At 34.7% G+C, this 19,707-nt stretch overlaps 1 protein-coding gene and 1 long non-coding RNA gene across 5 annotated transcripts; one reads left to right on the forward strand and one right to left on the reverse strand.

The window, feature by feature from the left end:
- The first annotated feature begins 2,731 nt into the window (after window positions 1–2,731).
- Window positions 2,732–4,737, forward strand: LOC111892868 (uncharacterized). 4 transcript variants are annotated; one of them, XR_006188936.2, is made up of 6 exons: window positions 2,745–2,864; window positions 2,988–3,083; window positions 3,538–3,707; window positions 4,076–4,234; window positions 4,333–4,439; window positions 4,509–4,737. It is a non-coding gene; the product is annotated as an uncharacterized LOC111892868 (long non-coding RNA). The 4 variants fall into 4 exon arrangements; XR_006188934.2 differs by having other exon boundaries at window positions 3,652–3,707; XR_002850703.3 differs by lacking the exon at window positions 3,538–3,707 and having other exon boundaries at window positions 2,732–2,864; window positions 2,952–3,083.
- A 926-nt stretch (window positions 4,738–5,663) lies between these two features.
- On the reverse strand, window positions 5,664–10,858 carry LOC111892901 (receptor protein-tyrosine kinase CEPR2). The gene is made up of 3 exons (XM_023888981.3): window positions 10,450–10,858; window positions 6,467–9,170; window positions 5,664–6,306 (listed from the first exon to the last, which is right to left on the reverse strand). Exons 2-3 carry the CDS (start codon window positions 9,063–9,065, stop codon window positions 5,909–5,911), a joined length of 2,997 nt encoding a protein of 998 aa, XP_023744749.1. The 5' UTR covers window positions 9,066–9,170; window positions 10,450–10,858; the 3' UTR covers window positions 5,664–5,908.
- Between the last annotated feature and the right edge of the window lie 8,849 nt (window positions 10,859–19,707).

The following is a 19,707-nucleotide window of genomic DNA, read 5'->3' on the forward strand; positions in this document are numbered from 1 at the left end:
GATTCTTTTCCCACTAGTCAGCATGTCACTTCTTGTTTAGGTGAACATATTCACTTAGATGTCTGGGGTCCTTATAGAGTGATCACTTCAGAAAGGTTTAAGTTCTTTCTTACTATAGTGGATGATTTCACTAGGGCAACTTGGGTTTATTTGCTTAAGTCTAAAAGTGAAGTTTTTTCTTGTGTTACTACTTTCTTTAATCTTTTATTGAATCAATCTGAAGTTAAAATTAAAAAGGTTAGGTCTGATAATGGAACAGAGTTTTTAAATCATAACATGAAATTTTTTTTTGAAAATAAGGGTGTTATTCATCAAACATCTTGTGTTCATACACCTCAACAAAATGGGGTGGTTGAAAGAAAACATCGACATATTGTGAATGTAGCTAGGTCATTAATGTTTCAGTCAGGTTTGCCTTTGACTTATTGGGGTGATTCTATTTTAACTGCTATTTTTTTGATAAATAGAACTCCCACTTTTGTCTTAAATGGAGCCTCTCCTTATGAACTCATTTATAAATCTGTTCCTAGCTTTGATAAACTTCGTATTTTTGGATGTCTTTGCTTTGCAACTAAACTGAATAACTTTGATAAATTTTCTGAACATGCTGAAAAATGTGTTTTACTTGGATATTCCTTGGAACAAAAAGGTTATAAGATTTTCAGTGTTGATACAAATTTGGTTTTTATTTCCAGGGATGTCAAGTTTTATGAATCAGTCTTTCCATTCAAGCTTAATTCTTTTTCTGGTGATAAAACTACTGATTTTAATAATCCAAGTGACCCATTTTCCTATGATGACCCTCAGTTGTCTAGTTTTATTTAAGAAAAAAATGATTTAGGTGATTTAATTAGGAATAACCCTTCATTCTGAAGGCAATGAAGCAGATCATAACTTGGATGGGACCTCTAATGATGAGGTCAGCAACCAAAGTGACAAGGCACATGTGCAACAGAATGTTGTAGATGTTCCTAGTTCATCTATTGTGTCTGAGGATAGTTTCTTAGAACAAAATAACCTTTCTGATGATCACTTATTAGGTACTACTCGATCTGGTAGAAATGTTCGTTTACCAACAAGATTTAATGACTTTGTTGTAGAAAGTTCACACAAATATGGGTTAGAAAAGTCTGCGAATTATTCTTTGTTAGCTAATGATAGTAAATGCTTTGTTTCTAATCTTAATAAAACATTTGAACCTAGTACTTATTCTGAAGCTTCTACTGATCCAAATTGGATCAAAGCTATGAATGAGGAAATGGAAGCCTTATATAGGAATCATACTTGTGATATTGTTGATCTTCCAAAAAAACAGAAAGCCTATTGGTTGTCGGTGGATTTATAAAATTAAATACAAATCTAATGGTGAGATTAAGAGATATAAAGCTAGATTAGTTGCAAAAGGTTATAATCAAAGAGAAGGAATAGATTATGAAGAAACTTTTTCTCCTGTTGCTAAAATTCTTACTGTTAGGATTGTGATTTGTGTTGCTGTTAATAATTCATGGCATCTCTATCAATTGGATGTTAATAATGCTTTTTTATATGGTGACTTGGTTGAAGATGTGTATATGACATTGCCTGAAGGATATCATACTAAAGATGATAGTAGAGTTTGTAAACTGGTTAAGTCTTTGTATGGTTTAAAACAAGCTCCACGAAAGTGGAATGAGAAACTTTGCTCATCTTTGTCAGTTGTTGGTTTTGTTCAAAGTGTAAATGATTATTCTTTATTTGTTCGTTCAAAAAATAACACCATTGTTATTTTGTTAGTATATGTGGATGATATAATTTTAACAGGTAACAGTTGTGTAGAAATTGAAAATGTAAAATCATTTCTTAAGTCTCAGTTTAGAATTAAAGATCTAGGGTTGTTGAAATATTTTCTGGGAATTGAAGTTCTATCTACTAGTAATGGTGTATGTCTAAATCAAAGGAAATACTGTTTGGAGTTGTTGAATGAATTTGGTATACTGGGATGTAAACCTGTTAAAACTCCTTTGGAAGTTAATTTTGTGTTTAACAAAGATTGTGATGATAATACTGATCTTATAACTAATATAACAGAGTTCCAGAAACTCATAGGAAAACTGATTTATCTAACTGTTACTAGGCCTCATAGGAAAACTGATTTTCTGGTAAATAAATTTGTATAAAATGACAAGTTTGAGAGAGGGTGTTAAAAGGTTATATAATACAAACTTGTCATTTATATGAAAAATGGTCTTTATGTATTATTTATTCAATTGTTGAAGGGTGTTGTGGTATTTTCTGATATTGCAGGAGAGTTTACTTCGCGGGTTGTTTAATCCGGATCCAGGTTTGCTCCGGTGTAAAAAAAGTTGATTTCTCTTCATTTCCGTAGTTCAGACGATTGATTCACTCTCACACACAAAAGATAGCTCTCTCTAGTTTTAGGGTTTGTATTACAGCTTCAGTTTGTATTCTTTTGATCGTGTTCTTGCTGTTCATCAGAGAGCTGAGAGTTATTGTAGTGAGGATTTCTGTGTAATATGTATGATGAAAACCAACTGTTTCATATATAAATGAAATGTTGATGTTGGAAAATTATGAGTTTATGTTTTCGTACAATATATATATATATATATATATATATATATATATATATATATATATATATATATATATATATATATATATATATATATATATATATATATATATATATATATATATATATATATATATATATATATATATATATATATATCATTTTTATGTTAGTTCTTTGTTTTATAATCACATCTTACCCATTCCTCCTGTCGTTTAACCCCTTCAGAAGGCGCAACTTTCAGACGACGCAACAAGCTAAAACAAACTGTTGAAGCAAAAATAAAAATCTGGTGCGTTCATAAATTCTTCGAGTATTGCTTCTTATTCTTTTGTTGTTTGTGTAATGATTTTGACAAATGTATCTGGGATTATACAAGTTTATCAAACACGGCAAGGATATTGGTTTTGGACAGGAAACATGCCTATGAGGTGTTCGATGAAATGTCTGAGCCAATTAGCTTTTGAGATAGAAGCTGACTTTGTTTTACGGTTATTGGAAGATGAATAAGGTATCCATTAAAGCTATCAAAACTCCTAAATAAATTTGAAATATGATTGATTTCTTCATCAATACCTACTCTTTTCAGTTGGAATCATCAAATTGTTGTGTTGCTTATTTGTATAGTTCCAAAATCATACACTTTTCCACTTATTTGAAACCATTGTGATTACACAATAAACAAGATTAAAATAGTACAAAATTATAATTAATATGTGGGAAAATACATAAAAACCGCTATATTTTGGTAATTTTTATGGTTAACCCACCATATTTCGTTAATGGATTGAAGGGAGAAGGTTTTTTCTTCCACAGTTTCTTTTGTGATAGTTAAACTACTACTTGGGTTATGAATCTTGTCTTTCTTTTTGATTATTTGAAAGTTAAAATTGTTGTTTTGATTTAGATTAAAATAAGTTGGACTTTAGAATTTAAACAGTGTTGAAATTCTCATTTTGCTTTAGGGATTGTCAATTGTGCTAATTATGGTCATTCCAGCAATTGACGTGTACTTTGAACAATTCTTATCCCAACTACAAGTGTTTGAATTTGGACTTTTTATTGCTTATGATGAATAGTTGCAATTAGCACAGAGGAGTTGTCCAAGAAAAATTTCCACCCTGAACTTCAAGTGGTACCTGATTTACATCTCACATTACCAATTCCTGTGTTGTTTTTTGTTACTTTTTTGTTTCTATATGCATTTCGATTGCAAATGGTTGTGAATTTTAGATGAATACAGGTGTCAAGTGTTTTGGAAAAGATACTGTAACATTGGATCGGAGGTTTTTTTGGTCTACAATTTTTTTTTCTTTTTTTTTATAATCTGTCCGTCTTTATTCGTTTTTCCTTTTTTGGTTTCGGCCGATAAGATGATATTGTTCCAGAAAATCACCTGTCAAAATTCTAAATTCCTAAATTACCCTTCTATATATTCCTCTAAAAGAGTTGTTTTGTTAACTTTTTTTGCATTAATGATCAAGCTTTGTGATAAAATTTCAGCTTTTAGTGAGGCTATGTTACATACAATTGGCTACATATACACAAGACAAGCTGCAAGAGAACTTGGAAAAGATAAAAGTTATATGGAGGTCCAATTTATAGCCGAATGGGTAAGAGACAAAGAACACCAAATGAAGTCACAAGTTTCAGCCGCTTCAGGTCCAATCATTTAATTTAATTCCATCATTATTATTAAAAATTAAAAAATAAATAACATTTAAATTTAATATAGTAAGTGTTTTTTCGTGTGTATACAGGTGATGTGTCTTTGATACAAATATAAGAAGACCCGAAGAAGTTGAACCATTCAGAAGGGAAAGAACAATAGATAATGAAAGCTGTTGAAGAGAAAAAAGATCAAATGGTTAGTTCCTTGTGGCAGATCAATGTTCTAGATATTGAAAAAAAGTGAGCATTTTTTGTGATTATGCAGGTTTGTGAATCCTTACTCAGAACCAGCCAACCAGATGAAGAAGAAGAAGAGGAACAACAAAAACCGAGGAGAAAGTTATTGATGATGAAGAAAATGATAGTTATTTTATTTTACTTTTATAAATTTTATTTTTATTATTTTTTTCGTAAATATGTAGTAAATTTATTTTAGGAGCTTAAATGTTTTATACTCATTACCAAAAAAAAAACTTATGTTTTATTTGCTGTGACGTAATGGATCACAAAGGAATGAAATGAAATTCAACATCGAAAAAGGAATTGCATTTTCTGAAGAATGCACCATTCCATTCCTATGTGCTAAACAAAAAAGATAGTTTCATTATGATGTGATATTTCAACGGTAATTAATGGAAAATATGTGTCTTCATCTGTCCTTCATTTTGTTCATGTTCTTACAGTGGTAGTTAGGCGAGTCAACTCGGTGAATGGGTCACAAATGTCATTTTGACAAATGTGTAGATTTTATAGGTTTATTGGTTTATAGAAGATTCAACTTAACATCCCTTAGCAAACACTCGATGGCTTTCAACCTCCGCAAAGCGGGGAATCTTCACTAGTTTTTATTAAATCTCAATTTATCATTTTGATGTTAATGATACATTTGTTAACAGAAAAACCTGAACAATATATATATATATATATATATATATATATATATATATATATATATATATATATATATATATATATATATATATATCAAAAAATACGAGCGCAAAGACTATGAGACCGGATCGACAAAGACCGACCGGTTCCAGTCTTAAAAAGATGACATAAAAAAAAGACTATACTGTAAAAAGACCGGCTCAAAAAACGTCCGAACTGATCCGAAAAAGGACCAAACCTCCGTAAAAAAAACAGATTTTTTCGAGAATGGTCAAGGACGATCAACACATAGATGTGCCCATGACCCGTTATTTAGCCTTTGGGATGGTATGCATGTCCATTGTCAAGTATGAGTGAAATCAACCTTTGTTTAGTTTTTTTCCAAAAAAAAAAAAAATACCACCAATTATGATTTAGGTATAATCTCAATCTTTAACAACACATTTGCTGTTTTTGTAAGCAAATCTTAATTGTATACATCTTGTTTCGTTCACGCTTTGTTAGAAACATGAGTTCCATGAGGTCGATGTACATGAAACCCACGTTATTATAAATACATCCGAATATCATTACAAACACCACACCAATCTTATGATTGGTTTGAATTCAATTATACAAGCTCAAAAACTATATAAAAATACCAATATTATGATTGGTTTTAATTCAATTATACAAGCTCAAAACTATATATATAATACTTACTATCTATAAACATACATTAAAAAAGAGTTGGTGCATCACAAGTCAAAACTCCTGGAGGTAAGGGTTTCAGTTTCAAGAGAAGAAAACTTTTCCAAACTTTTCACGATGATCATCAGCTATCGATCTCAAAGCATTGGGTTCCGCATCCGCCAGCATCTTCACAACCTCTCTCATGCTCGGCCTTAGATTTGGGAGCTTCGTTGTACAAAGCAAACCGATTCTCAACACCTGCATAATGTCGTCGTTTTTATCCGCTACTTCCTCTGTCTCGCCACCACAAATTAACCTGGTATCCACAAGTTTAAGGATGTTTTCGTGGTCGTTAAGGCTAGACAGCACCCAATAGACTATGTCTTTCCCTTCTCCATATTCCTCCTCTATTGCCCTTCTTCCAGTCACGAGTTCCAGCAACACCACTCCGAAACTGTACACATCGCTCTTTTCCGTCACTTTGAGTGTGTAAGCCAATTCTACAATAAAATACCAAAATGGTGAATATTAGCTATATATATAAGTATTTGGAGTACTCTTAGATTGTCTCTGAAAAAAATAATTAATAATTAGGAGAGAAGATTTGATATAGAGTCTAATTAACATTGTATAACATTTGGAAAGAAAAGAAAAACTCACCAGGAGCGATGTAACCATGTGTGCCCACAAAGCAATTGGAGTCCGACCCCAAGAGTTCCTGGTCAGCAACCCTGGCGACCCCAAAATCAGCAATCTTGGGCTCAAAATCTTTATCAAGCAAAATGTTGCTGGATTTGATATCTCGATGTATAATGGCTGGAGTACAATCATGGTGTAGGTAAGCAATCCCTTTTGCAGCCCCGAATGCAATCTTATACCTTTGAACCCAAACCAAGTTCTTCCCGACCCGACCCAACGCCTCGTATAGGTTCCCGTTGACCATATGTTCAAAAACCAAAAAGTTGGAACCCCCTTTAATCAAAGAGGCGTAAAGTTTTAATATATTCCTATGTCGGATCTTTCCAAGGATCCCGATTTCTGCTGTCATCACTTGTACCTTGTTTCCCTTCCAAATCTGCTTCACTGCAACCGTTAGCCCGGATTTTTTGGATTCGACCCGGTACACTTTTCCGGTACCTCCAACTCCAATCAAGTTTTCTTCATCCAAATCACACAGTTCGTCAGCATCAAACTCGATTTGATGGAAGTTTTCTAGTTTCCACTTTGGATTCCCCGATCCTTTCTCATCATCCAACCTGTTTTTGGCGTCAAGTTTTTCACGATGGATCTTATAATTTTTGTAACTTGCATACATCAACCCTCCTAGAAGTACGATCAGACCAAACAGTATCATACAGAACATAAGTAGTTTGCTTTTGTTGATTTCGCGAGGCTGATGTTTCTCGTCACAAATGTCCAATCCAAAATTGGGTCTCGGTTTCGCGGAATTGGAATTCGAATTTTCATCGACGCAGAGTGCTTTGTTTCCAGCGAAAGCATCATCTCCTGCCATGTTTAACAGATCGGAAGGAACTCTTCCTGACAAATGATTGAATGAAAAATCAATGGAGCTAAATCTTAAACGGTTGAGGTTGTCGGGGATTACGCCTGTTAGTAGGTTTCGTGACACGTTAAGAGCATTTAGCGATGAAATATGTGCCAAACTGTCGGGGATTTTTCCGGTGAGGAAATTCCATGCAAGATTTAAGTCGATTAGGTTTTCACATTGACCCAATTCGGCAGGAATTGAACCGGAAAAGAAGTTGGTCTCAAGATGCAAGTATGATAACTGCTTTACATTCTTGATTTCGGATGGGATTTGGCCGGAAAACTTGTTGTTAGACAAATCCAGCTTCTCAAGGCGAGTCAGTTTCCCGATTTCCGGTGGGATTGTACCTGAAAAATCGTTGTTATAAAGTAGCAATTGAGTCAAGCTGGTGGAAAATCCGACGGACGCCGAAATTTCTCCACTAAAATTGTTATCGCTCAGATCCACCAAATCTAGAGAAGGTAAACCCCACACTCCATCTGGGATTTTGCCAGATAATTGATTCTGATTGACTCTCAGCCTCACCAAAGATTTGCATTCAGCGTAATCTACAGGGAATTCGCCGGAAAAATCATTTCCAAGAGCTAACAACTTCTCCAGTTTACCAGAGCCACATAACAACTTCGGAAACTCGCCGGAGAATTTATTCTCAGATATGTCAATATTAACCAAAGGAGCAAGCTTTGCAAAATTTACGGGGAACTTTCCGGTGAAATTGTTCCGGTAGATGGAGAATCCTTTCAAATGTTGCATATCCCCGAATCCCGGAGGTAGTTCCCCAGAGAAATGATTCATAAAACATTGAAAAACCGTCAAATTCTTCATATTCCCGATTTCGGTAGGCAATTCGCCGTGCATCTGGTTCATGGAAACATCGAATTCTTGCAACAGGTTTAACTCGGCAAACTCCCGTGGAATTACTCCGGTAAATTGATTCCCGAAAAGCTCTATTTTCCGGAGGTTTAGCAGCTTCGTGATTTCCACCGGAAAGTTGCCCGATATTTTGTTACTCGAAAGATCTAGTGTTTCCAATTCTTTCAGATCAAATATAGATTTTGGAATTACTCCAATTAACTGGATCCCGCCGAGATTAAGCAATCTTAAGTTCTTCAAATTCCCAATATTTTCCGGTATACCACCCTCTTCAAAGTTATTATCATTGAGGCTAAGTGCTGATAGTTCTGTCATACTTCCGACCCACGTGGGGAAATCTCCGGTGAAATAGTTATCGGAAACATCCAGAATCTCCAGCTTTTGAAGATTCGAAAGATCCGGTAAAACACCGGTAATATTATTTGCAGTCACATTCAAAACGCGGAGATCATTGCAGTTGACGAGGGCGGCCGGCAGCTCGCCGTGGATATAATTCGAAGGAATCACCAGAGATTTCAGGCTCTCAAGAGCCCCAAGCGCCGGTGAAATTTTTCCAGAGAGAGATTTGTAGTTCAACGAAATCTCCACCACCCGACCCGTTTGATTGTCACACGAAACCCCGTAAAATTGACACGGAGATTCCGTGATCTTCCATGAATCCAAGTAATTCAAAGGGTCTTTTAACTGCTTCTTGAAATCAAGTAGCGCATGGACTTCAACAGACAAAGAGGAGCAGAATACTGGCCGGAAAAAAATGCAGGCGAAGGAGAATACGAATAAGAAGAGCAAAACAGATGTAATTTGGCGGGATGAACGTAGTAGGGGCTGTTTTGACATTTTAGAGAATGTGCGAGGGTACTCCGGTCATTCTAGTGGAAGATGAGTGTCCATGTCCCTTATCAGCTGGCGACCTCCATTATTGGCCATGCAGGTTGCTCTGGTCTGGAAACAAATTCAATAATAGTGATGGGTGTCAATCATATATATATATATATATATATATATATATATATATATATATATATATATATATATATATATATATATATATATATATATATATATATATATATATATATATATATATATATATATATGAATGAGTTCTATGGAAAACAAATAGCTATAATAGCATATGTCGGAACCAATAATCAAATGATACGTGTCCATTTCTTTATTCACAAATAATATATTTGGGAAGTTATTTATGTAGTTACCCTAAATTGATATGCTGTTATGTTTTCATTGGTTTAAATATGTGTTGTATTAATCATTTATTTTCTATACAACTCTTCCGTGTGTATATATATATATATATATATATATATATATATATATATATATATATATATATATATATATATATATATATATATATATATATATATATATATCAAAGGAGATGGTGACAATGAGAAATTGAACTATATCTACTTCATTTTTAACGTGATGTATTTGCGATGATAATTTCTTATTTTAATTTTTCTTGATGTGCTTTAATAATATAAAATAATAATATGCTTTTAATATTGTTGGAACCGATTATCGAAGTTTTATATGTTTAGAATCATTTGAGGTCATTATTCTTTCGTCGTAATTCATAACGTTACGTATATCAATTGTGTTTTTGTTTATTCGTTCTTTTTTAATTTTAAATTCTTCATAGCTATATTTAGAAAATATTAGTTGTATTGTAGCAATGGCGTTCTCTATTATTATAGAGATAGAATAGAATTGATTTTCTTCTTTAATATCAAGCCGATGATATATATGTCTATTTTGTTCTAGATATGTAAATGCATTTAATTAATCCCCAAAAGTTAATCATTGTTTGTAACCTTTTAAAAGTATTACTAACAATTTATAACCTCTTAAAAATATAAATAAGATAAAATAATTAATACACTGTTGAAAACTAAAATAGTTTTCAAAATTAAAAATCAATACACACAGTACAACTTAAATTGCAGAAGGTACCGAGTCACACTAAGACTCATTCATATAAATTTTTAAAACCACTACAAAAGATGAAGAATATTTAATTCAGGCAGTAAAATTAATCCAAAACACATGTACAGTAACTTGTGAATATGAGACACGACTGAGAGTCATGCTCTGTTTCATATATATACATGTGTTTAAACAGGTGATAAATTCAAAGGAAATATTATTAAGTAAAAACCAAAAACAGAAACTGAAGAATACAAAGATGAGTTCTGACCTCGAAATATGGTAATGTCCTAATTGATTCCTGAAATCAAAATTGAAAGGCTTATGGAGTCTGCTTCTTGCTCTCTATTCCTCTTTTCAAGCCATTAAATATGAGATCGACCGTTTTGAAATATGTTTAGGAAGAAGAGAACATCAGTTTAGGGTTTTGAAGAATGTCGATTTGAAGATCAAAACAGGATTTTATTGAAGAAATTCGATGAAATTTGTATTGGGATGGAAGAGAATGAGAGAATTTCAAGAAATCTTTAAAACAAAAACAGAGGGTTATGGGAAAGAGATAAGGAGAGATGAATTTATGAATAATAATAATAAAAAAAGAGTGGTGGGATTGGGGCAGGCCTACCGAAGATTGAAGGGAAATAGAAGAGACGACAAGAGATAAAAGAAAAGACAAAGAAAGGGATTGGGTGTGAAGGTCTTCCAAATTTTAAGAGATGCTTTGATTGTTGATAGCCACGGATTAGACAGAAGCTTCTTCACTCACTTCTCTTAAGTCTAATTTATTTATAACAAAAATTAACTGATTTCGCGAAAATCTATTCGAACTTAGTGATTTTTTTTTACACTGTTTACTGAAGATTCGAGCTGCACGTGTAAGTTTTTCACATTTCTTTATGGAGCATGGAGTCACTTTACACGGAGCATAGGTTTAGTGAAGTCACCTAAAAAAATGTGGAGTAAGTCAGATGAATGGTCCCTATGGTTTAAAGTAATTTGTATGTTTGGTTCCTAACTTGTTTTTTTAACACAATTATTATGCGCTTGGTTTCTGTCTTACCTAAAAAAAATATTTTGCCCTTGAGTTTTTAATTTATTTAAATAAACACACCTCCAACCTCATCTCACTACCTTATCTTACCTATCCTACTATTTTTTCTTATTTAAATAATAGTCTTTTAGGTAAGACAGTGACCAAGCAAGTAACAAAAACAAATTGTAGGGACCAGATACATAACAAAAACAAACAGTAGAGAGCTTCTGAGTTAAAAAAATATGTTAGCGATCAAACGTGCAAATTATCCAAAACCATAAGGACCATTCATGTAATTTACTAGAAATGAAGGATGAGCGGCTTAGTGAACTTGTTGCTCGCTCTTCTCTTGGTTTGTAATATATGTATAAAACTTGTACTGAAACGTGTGTAGGCTGACTCTAATTTGAGAGATCGACTTTTTTGGGTCCTTCCATTGAGGATGAAAATAAAAGAAAATATAAGACAAAACTACATAAATGATCCTTATGGTTAGAAGAAAATTTTCACTTTGGTCCAAAAAAGTTTGGACTAGCACCAGAGGTCTAAACTTTTCATTGTGTTGCGAGTTTGGTCCATTTCATAATTGGAAGTGTGCGAAATGACATTTTTGTGCTCTTTATTTTGTTTTTCCTTTTCTTTTTCTTTTATTAATTTTGTATTTTTCTAATTAATAATTAAATAAAAAAGAAAACAAATACAACACTACCTCACCCATACTCCCTCCATAGCTTATTTTTCTATGTTTCTCTCCGCCGGGAAAATTGGAACTCCCGTCAGAGCTGTCACCACCACTGGAGTTACCATTGTTGGCTTCGTCTTGGTCCTTCGACGACACTAACGATCTGCCGTTCTCCCACCTAAACGACTCTGTAACATGTTTGGGTTTGTAATGGTGGCGAGCTGAAACCCCAGTAGCGGCGACACTAAACTTGACCTCATCGATGGAGGTTTGGTGACCACCATCTCTTTACGAAGCCCTTTCTCAGATCTTACACTGACGAAACCCTTTTTCTTTATGGAGGTTTGGTAACGACAGTGACGACTTCCTCTCCCTCATTTTCCAACGACTGCGTCGAGCTACGAGTTTGGACATAGACGGCGGCGGCGAGCGCTTTTAATTTTTTGAAATCCTGTGGTGCTGGAAACTCGAGCCACAGACGAAGGCAATGACCATAGTCAAAGGCTTTGTAACGCCATGTTTTGAGTCGCTTCTTAATTTGGGGCATTGACCCTGTAACATCCTGGTCCCTATCATTTCTTATTTCAAGGTCGTGGGCCGGAAGTCGATTGCGTAAAGGATTTGGGCCTTAATGAGGTAATGTTTAGACCTTTTGGAAGGAGGAAATGATGGTTTCAAGATCTTAACATTTGAATTGCGTTTTAGGCCGAAGTGTAGAAAAAGGGAAAGTCATAGGTCGGGGACTTACATGAAATATGGATTTTTGTACAAGAAGGTTTTAGTCCAGGATATCTAGATAATATTATGGGGCTCTTTAATACATTTATGTGGATATAAATATCATCGAAAATGGAGTTGGAACGGAGAAGTTATAACTGTTAGAAGTTAAGCGGGTTTTGGGTTTAGCCTAGTACGTTCGGCCTACATGGTATACGTTGGGCGTACTAGGCAAGGATGATCGCAGAGATTCTACCTGGTACACTGGACGTACCCGGAGTACGTTGGGGGTACCCGATCGGAACCTAAACCCTAATTTTCGATTTTTGATCCCTATTTAAGCTCCTTAACTTCCGCAAACCCTTTCCATTCTCAACCTCCGCCCCTCCAACATCCTCCTTTGAAACTCTAACCCTATTTTGGGACTTGTGAGCAAAAAGAAGGTGTTTTTAAGTGCTTTGGAGAGTTCTTGGTGCATATTGGAGTAGAAGGAGCTTATTAGAGAAGTGTTGGTTGCATTGGATCTTGTAGATCCGAACCTTGTTCACCTTGATCTTTCTTCTAGATGTATAAAGCTTGAATCTTGATGATGAGTTTGTTAGATCTAGCTAGTTTTGGGTGTTATGAGCTTTTGGTCATTTTAGTGCATAAAGTTTGTGACCTTGTTATGGATAAAGTTGGAAACTTTATCCATCTAAACATCACATTGATTCAGATCAGAAGGTTGCAGACTTGGACTTAATGGATTAAGTTGAGAGAGATGCACTTTTGGTTCCTTTCAGACTTAAAGAATAGATCTTGGTTGTTTTGACCATCCTAATGTATAAAGTTGGAAACTTTATCCATTATGGAGCTATCAGGAACCATAAAAATGTGACCTTGGTCCCTGTATCCCTTCCATGCAAGAGTTATGATGTCTTAATGTAACAGTCATAAAATTCAAGCCAAATTAAAACTTTTTAATACAAATAAAAAAACCATTAAGTTATTATAGTTTGGTTTCAAAATAGTTTCAACATCAGAGTTTTCCAGAATCCAAATCAAAATATGAGGAAGTGTACGGTCACGCCTTCGCCTTTTCGCGGTCATCCGTTGTACCTGAAACAATAATCGATAAATGTAAGCTCGAAGGATTAGTCAGTTACCCCCAAAATACCAACCCATACTAACCAAAACAAATATCATATCAATACAAATACAAAACAACATGCATAATGAGCCTTCAGCATGACTGGACCGCCTCTTACGGGCCTACAACCTATCTGGACCGCTCTCGAGCCTTCGGCATGACTGGACCGCCTCTTACGGGCCTACAGCCTATCCGGACCGCTTGTCAGGCCTTCAGCATGACTGGACCGCCTCCTACGAGCCTACAGCCTATCCGGACCGCCCCAGGTATGTTGGCCTCAATCGCACAAAGCAGGACACCGCCTCAACCCAACCCATCCATGTATGTCGACATATAAATAACACATAATCAGGCAATAAGCATAGATCACACTAACTGCTAAGCATAACACCATTCTATCTATCAAGTTACTAATCCAACAGATCATAACCGCATAACACCCTAGGTACCAGGGTACCAATCTAATTGATCATGAATATGAAACACATACTAACTCCGGGATAAAATCCCAAGGGACCGACCTAGTGTCGTAAACCCTGTTGGTATAGTGAGGATAACTCACCTAGCACTGCTGAAGTCCCACATATACAACTCCAGCAGCTGGTTGACAGATTCCCGAACTGTCAATCATCAAACAACACCAATTAATAATTGAGTTCCAAGCTCAAAGTCCAACTCACAGACTAAAGGCTCAATAGTCAAGTAATGGGCCAAAGCCCAACATATGTCCCAATTTTCCAAATTGGGCCCACACCTTCATATGGGCCTTACCCCAAGCGCTAAGCCCATCAACATATTCTAGTCCATATGATTATTCTTGGATGGCCCATTAATAATCCAATTACCAAAGCCCAAAGGAAAGGCCCAACACAAAACCCAAGCGAAATTAGGGTTTCACATAAAATGACAATTAGGGTTAAGTGTTTCTCACTTAACCCATTAAGGACTTAATCCATTAAGTCCCTCACTTTACTAAATAAGTCTTATGATGTAATTGGGCTTAATACTTAATTCCATTCCATTGGCCCAAATGTGGGTCCCGATAAGTCCAAGCCCAAAATCCCAAAATTAGGGTTTTTCACATGAAATTATAATTAGGGTTAAGTGTGTTGGATTAATGTCTAAGTCCATAGCTATAATTGGTAAGACTTGACCCGACCCGACATGGTCCATTTGGGTTGCATGGCGTCACGCATTTGGATAGACTATAATGAGAGAAATAACACTTAAGGTTTGTTAATATATTATAAGTTCTAATATATTAATAATATTATTTAATTAGTATTGATCAAGAATTAATCTAGAATTAATTAAGTGATCAAAAGAAGACTAATTAAATATATGGGTTGATTGTGTAAATCATCCATACTTGTATAGTGGGCTAATGCTCCATGGATTATCAAGTTGGGCTAAAACCCATAGGATGCTCCATGGTGTATTTGAACCCATGGATCCAAGGAAATGGAAAGTCATGACAATTAGGGGTTACACTAATTGTAACACTATATAAAGATCATACTCTTGGCAAAATCGGCCACTATGTGTGAATAGAGAAGGGCTAGCCGATTTTCAAGTGTTCTACATTTCTCTCAAGGTTATTCCAAAAGAATTTGGTGTTGTGTGAACCATTTGAGGTGTCACACTTGGGGCACTACGCACTCAAGCTTCATGAGGACATTCTACATCAAAGAGGTATGTATTCTATCTTGTTATATTCATTGTTTTGTATGCTAGATTAGGATAATACCTTATCTGTTCATATTTGCATGTATAATAGATAAAACATAGATCCAAGGTATTTAGGGTTGCATGTACACTTAGGAGTGTTAGAATGCTCAAAACCCAACAGTGGTATCAGAGCCTAGGCTTGTTTTCTTGTTATACTTGCAAAACTGCTCAAAAAATCGAAGCTGTTTGATGTCTGATCATCAGACTCGGCGAGTCCCTGCCTAAAAGTGATCAAAATCGATCCAACTCGCCAAGTTGGTTCATGCACTCGACGAGTTGGACCCCCAGACAGCATAAATTCGACTTTTTGGCTGGAATTGGACTAGGAACATTACCCTAAGATGTTTTTGGACTTATAAACTTGTTTTTGATGTGGTAATGTTCATGCTAATCCAATTTCAAAGATAATTGTCAATAGATTCATGTTTTGTATTAGTTTAAGGTTTAGACTAATTACATGAAAAAGTTTGATTCCAATTATCATGTTCATATGAGTTGCTTAGATTAATAGAAAAGTTGTGTGAAATAGTTGTTTTCAATCCATTTTAATCTAAGAGTTGATTCCAAAATGTGTTTTTGTAACTTGTCCTCAAGTTATATGAAAATTCACATTTAAGAATCATAAAACTCATAAAGGTTGGCAAAGGTTACAAAATGAAGAGTCTAGTTCTAATTAAATGATTTTATGACTCCATAACTTGTCCTCAAGTTATGGAGTTTCAAGAGTCTCTTCATTGAATAATTAATAAAAAAAAGTGTAACCTTAATTAATTCCATAAGTTATAAAATAAAGATAAGTGAATTCTTTTATTAGTTTAAAGTCTTCCATAACTTGTCCTCAAGTTATGGAACTTGAAGAGTTTTTGGATTAAAACTACTTTAAACACATAAGTTATGGAATTAATTAGTTTTGAATAGTTTCAAAACTTGCCCTCAAGTTTTGGAATTTGAAAAAGTCTTCACTTATGAATACTTTAATTCCAAGTTAAGCCCTTAGGATTTTAAAAGTTAAAATTCAATCCTTATACTTTATAATATTATAAGTTAATAATATATATATATATATATATATATATATATATATATATATATATATATATATATATATATATATGTATAAGAGTAAAAGTCAGTCTTACCGTTAGTAGGCCTCATTCACGAAGCCGGTCTATAAGGGGGGGGGGGGGGGGGTATAAGGTTACTGCCTATAAAATGGCAGTTTAATGGGTGTCCACTCTCACCCACCGCTTCCTTGACTGGTGGAGGGTCATTAGCCGAACGGGTAGGACAAAGACTATAAGTTCTCCCTTCATTAAAAGTATTAATGATAAATACTAAGTAACTAAACACTTATAATTCCCAATCTTAGTTACTTAGGAAAAATGTGAATAAGGTGCTAACCCATGAAATTACACTTGGCACTTTTCTTAAGTCGGTTGGTGGAGCGTGTGTGGTTTACCGGAACACTAGCTTGATTTAACAAGGTAGGCAAAGGGTTTTCTTAAAGTTTATCACAGGCTGGTGGAGCGTGTGTGGTTTACCGGCACATCGGTTGGGTGGTAAACATTTAAGAGTACCAAGTAATTTGCATGGTTACTTCACACCTTGTTTTGTGATCCTCGGCATCCCAGTCACAAAAACCTGAAGGGCACACTCGAGATTGAAACATGCCATTGAAAAGTTCAATGAATCTCAAAAGATCTAGGAGTTTCAAATCCAATTAAGACTTAATTATATTTCGTTTTTCATGGTGGAAATTGGTAAATCGTCATTCACCTACCTTCAAATATTTTATAGCTTGGATTATGGCATCCTCTTCTAAGTTATAAAATAGTTTGTTGGGTCCTAGCCTTAATATTTCATATTGGGTGTTATATTAAGGACTTTTAAATCAACTAAACTTGAATATCTCCCAAAAGATGTCTAAGTTCAGACATCTATGATCTTCCCAACTCTCTTGGAACTTCACGTCCTCCACCTCCTCTAATTATTCTCCCTAACCCACAAGTTCAAGGTCACTCAAGCCCTATTGGCAAGGCAAGGTCTAGGTGTGATCACATCTTGGAGATGAAGTCACATATTGACAAGCCGGGAGAGTTAGGTGTCAAAGTCTTGAGAAAGTTGATGGCTCAATCACTTTCTAAGTCACATAGTGAGTTCTTTTGGGACACCTATGAAACAGACTATGACAAGACCCTTAATGATCTTATCTATTTTCTAAGATCAACTTCCTAAAACTTTATGCACATTGACAATGATGACACTGGAAATCCAGAAAAAGCATTCTCTTCCCAATGGAAAGGGATTGACCATAGTCAACTTGGTTGACAAAATGGTAAAGAAAAAGGCTAAGTCTGATATAGTCCCATGTACTATTACCTAAGGGTCCATATGTTTCTATTGCCAAAGGAAGGGGCTTTGGTTACGAAGCTGCCAAACTTACTTAAGGATGGTAAAGTCAATGAGTTTCACTTTATTTCAGGTAAAGTCCATTTGTCTAACTCTATTAAGTTTCTACTCTGAGATTCTTATCACATGATGTGACTGGGACATATTGTGGTGTTTTAAGAATCAATGAAAAAAGTGAAGAAACTTACAGAAAGAATATGTTGAATCTGATCGCGTAGATTGATTTCTATCGCATAGTTTGAAGATCGGATTCTTGAGCTACTTCTTAGGAGTTATGAGATATTTCTTAGGAATAGATAACAAAAAGTTTTCATATTGATTGTAAGGATAAGTTTTTCCGCAAAGTTTTTAAAATAAAAGGAAAATTTCTGATTTTATTTATTTTAAAATATCCTTACAATGGCATCTGTGAAAATTTTTGTTGCTTATAAGATTCCATTAATAGCAAGACTGGAAATATGAAATTGATTCTTTCATTTGTGGTAATTTCTAAATTTACCAAATAAGGAAAGATTCTGATCACCCAAGTTTCAATTGGATCGGAACTTGGAATCATGCAAGTTGTATACTATGATGAATGAGAACTTTCAAGCATTGGAAAATTAAGACTAATTACTTGTTCACATGGATGTGTGGGTCAAGTAAAGGACTAAGGGATCGAGTACACATTCTTGAAACTGATCAAGCCCACCACAAATAGTCGATAAGACTATTCGTCATGATTTACTAAAGTTTAGTAAATATGGTTATACTTATAAGTCTAAGTATAATTCTGAGGCATTGGAAAAGTCTCAATGTATGGCAGAACGAATGAGAAGAATCTAATTAGGCAGAAGGATAAAAGTTTCTCAAATCTAAAAAGATGGGAGAGTACTTTAGTATCATGTTATATGATCATCTTAATGATTAAGAGACCTTATCACAATTCATCCTCTAAGTGCATTCTGATAGCTAAGAAGAGGAGCTGGGAATTGATGAAATGGTCAAATCAAGAAGATGAGTTATACTTCGTTCCAAAACAATTCTTAGAGTCATACTCCAAGATTGTAACTTGAGTGACATATCTTAAAGATGGTTTATTAACACTAGTCAAATGTAAGAGTAAAAGGTTATCTACTCTTGTACATGAAATTGGTAAGTTGTGATGTTTTGGATAAAACAGAGACCAACTTAGGCCAATTGTGTGAAGTGTTTGTCTTGATAAAGAATCCGCACTATCCCTTGAATATTTGACAAGAGAGTATTATACGTCAAGAGTGCAGTGGGAGTCTTAAAGGTCTTGAAAGCCTCAAGAACTAATCAAGAATAAAACCTGAGGTTCTTCACTAGCACACGTCTTGAGGTTTATAACCTATCGCGTTGACATATTCTGTGGCCATTCCAGTTAAATTTGGCTCTGCATATGAGTTCTTAGAGTTCTCAATTGGTTGCATAACAACTTGGAAGCAATGGCAGGCCCTGTACTGCTAGGTGGCAAGAAGTTAAAATTGCATAAGTTCAATCCATATGTGTTTGGATTTGTCATTATCCACGTCTTGTGATTATGGTTTTGACAAATTCATATGGGTAGGAACTCATACACCATAAAAATCCAAGTGTCATAAGGTTTCTCTCCGATTCATGAAAATGATGGTGAGGAAACACTTCCACTAAGTAGATAGTAATCTTTGCATTCTCAAAGTTGTTAGTAGGCACACTAACATGGACTTATGAGAAATAGCAAAGGTCTAAAGAATTAAGACTATGATTACGAAATCCCTTTTCATAGTTCTGAAATTGTTTAGACACACCAGTGAGCTATCTAAGATAAGGTGTATGATTTTTGATAAAG

This window comes from Lactuca sativa, chromosome 3, assembly GCF_002870075.4.
Source record: "Lactuca sativa cultivar Salinas chromosome 3, Lsat_Salinas_v11, whole genome shotgun sequence".
NCBI lineage: Eukaryota > Viridiplantae > Streptophyta > Magnoliopsida > Asterales > Asteraceae > Lactuca > Lactuca sativa.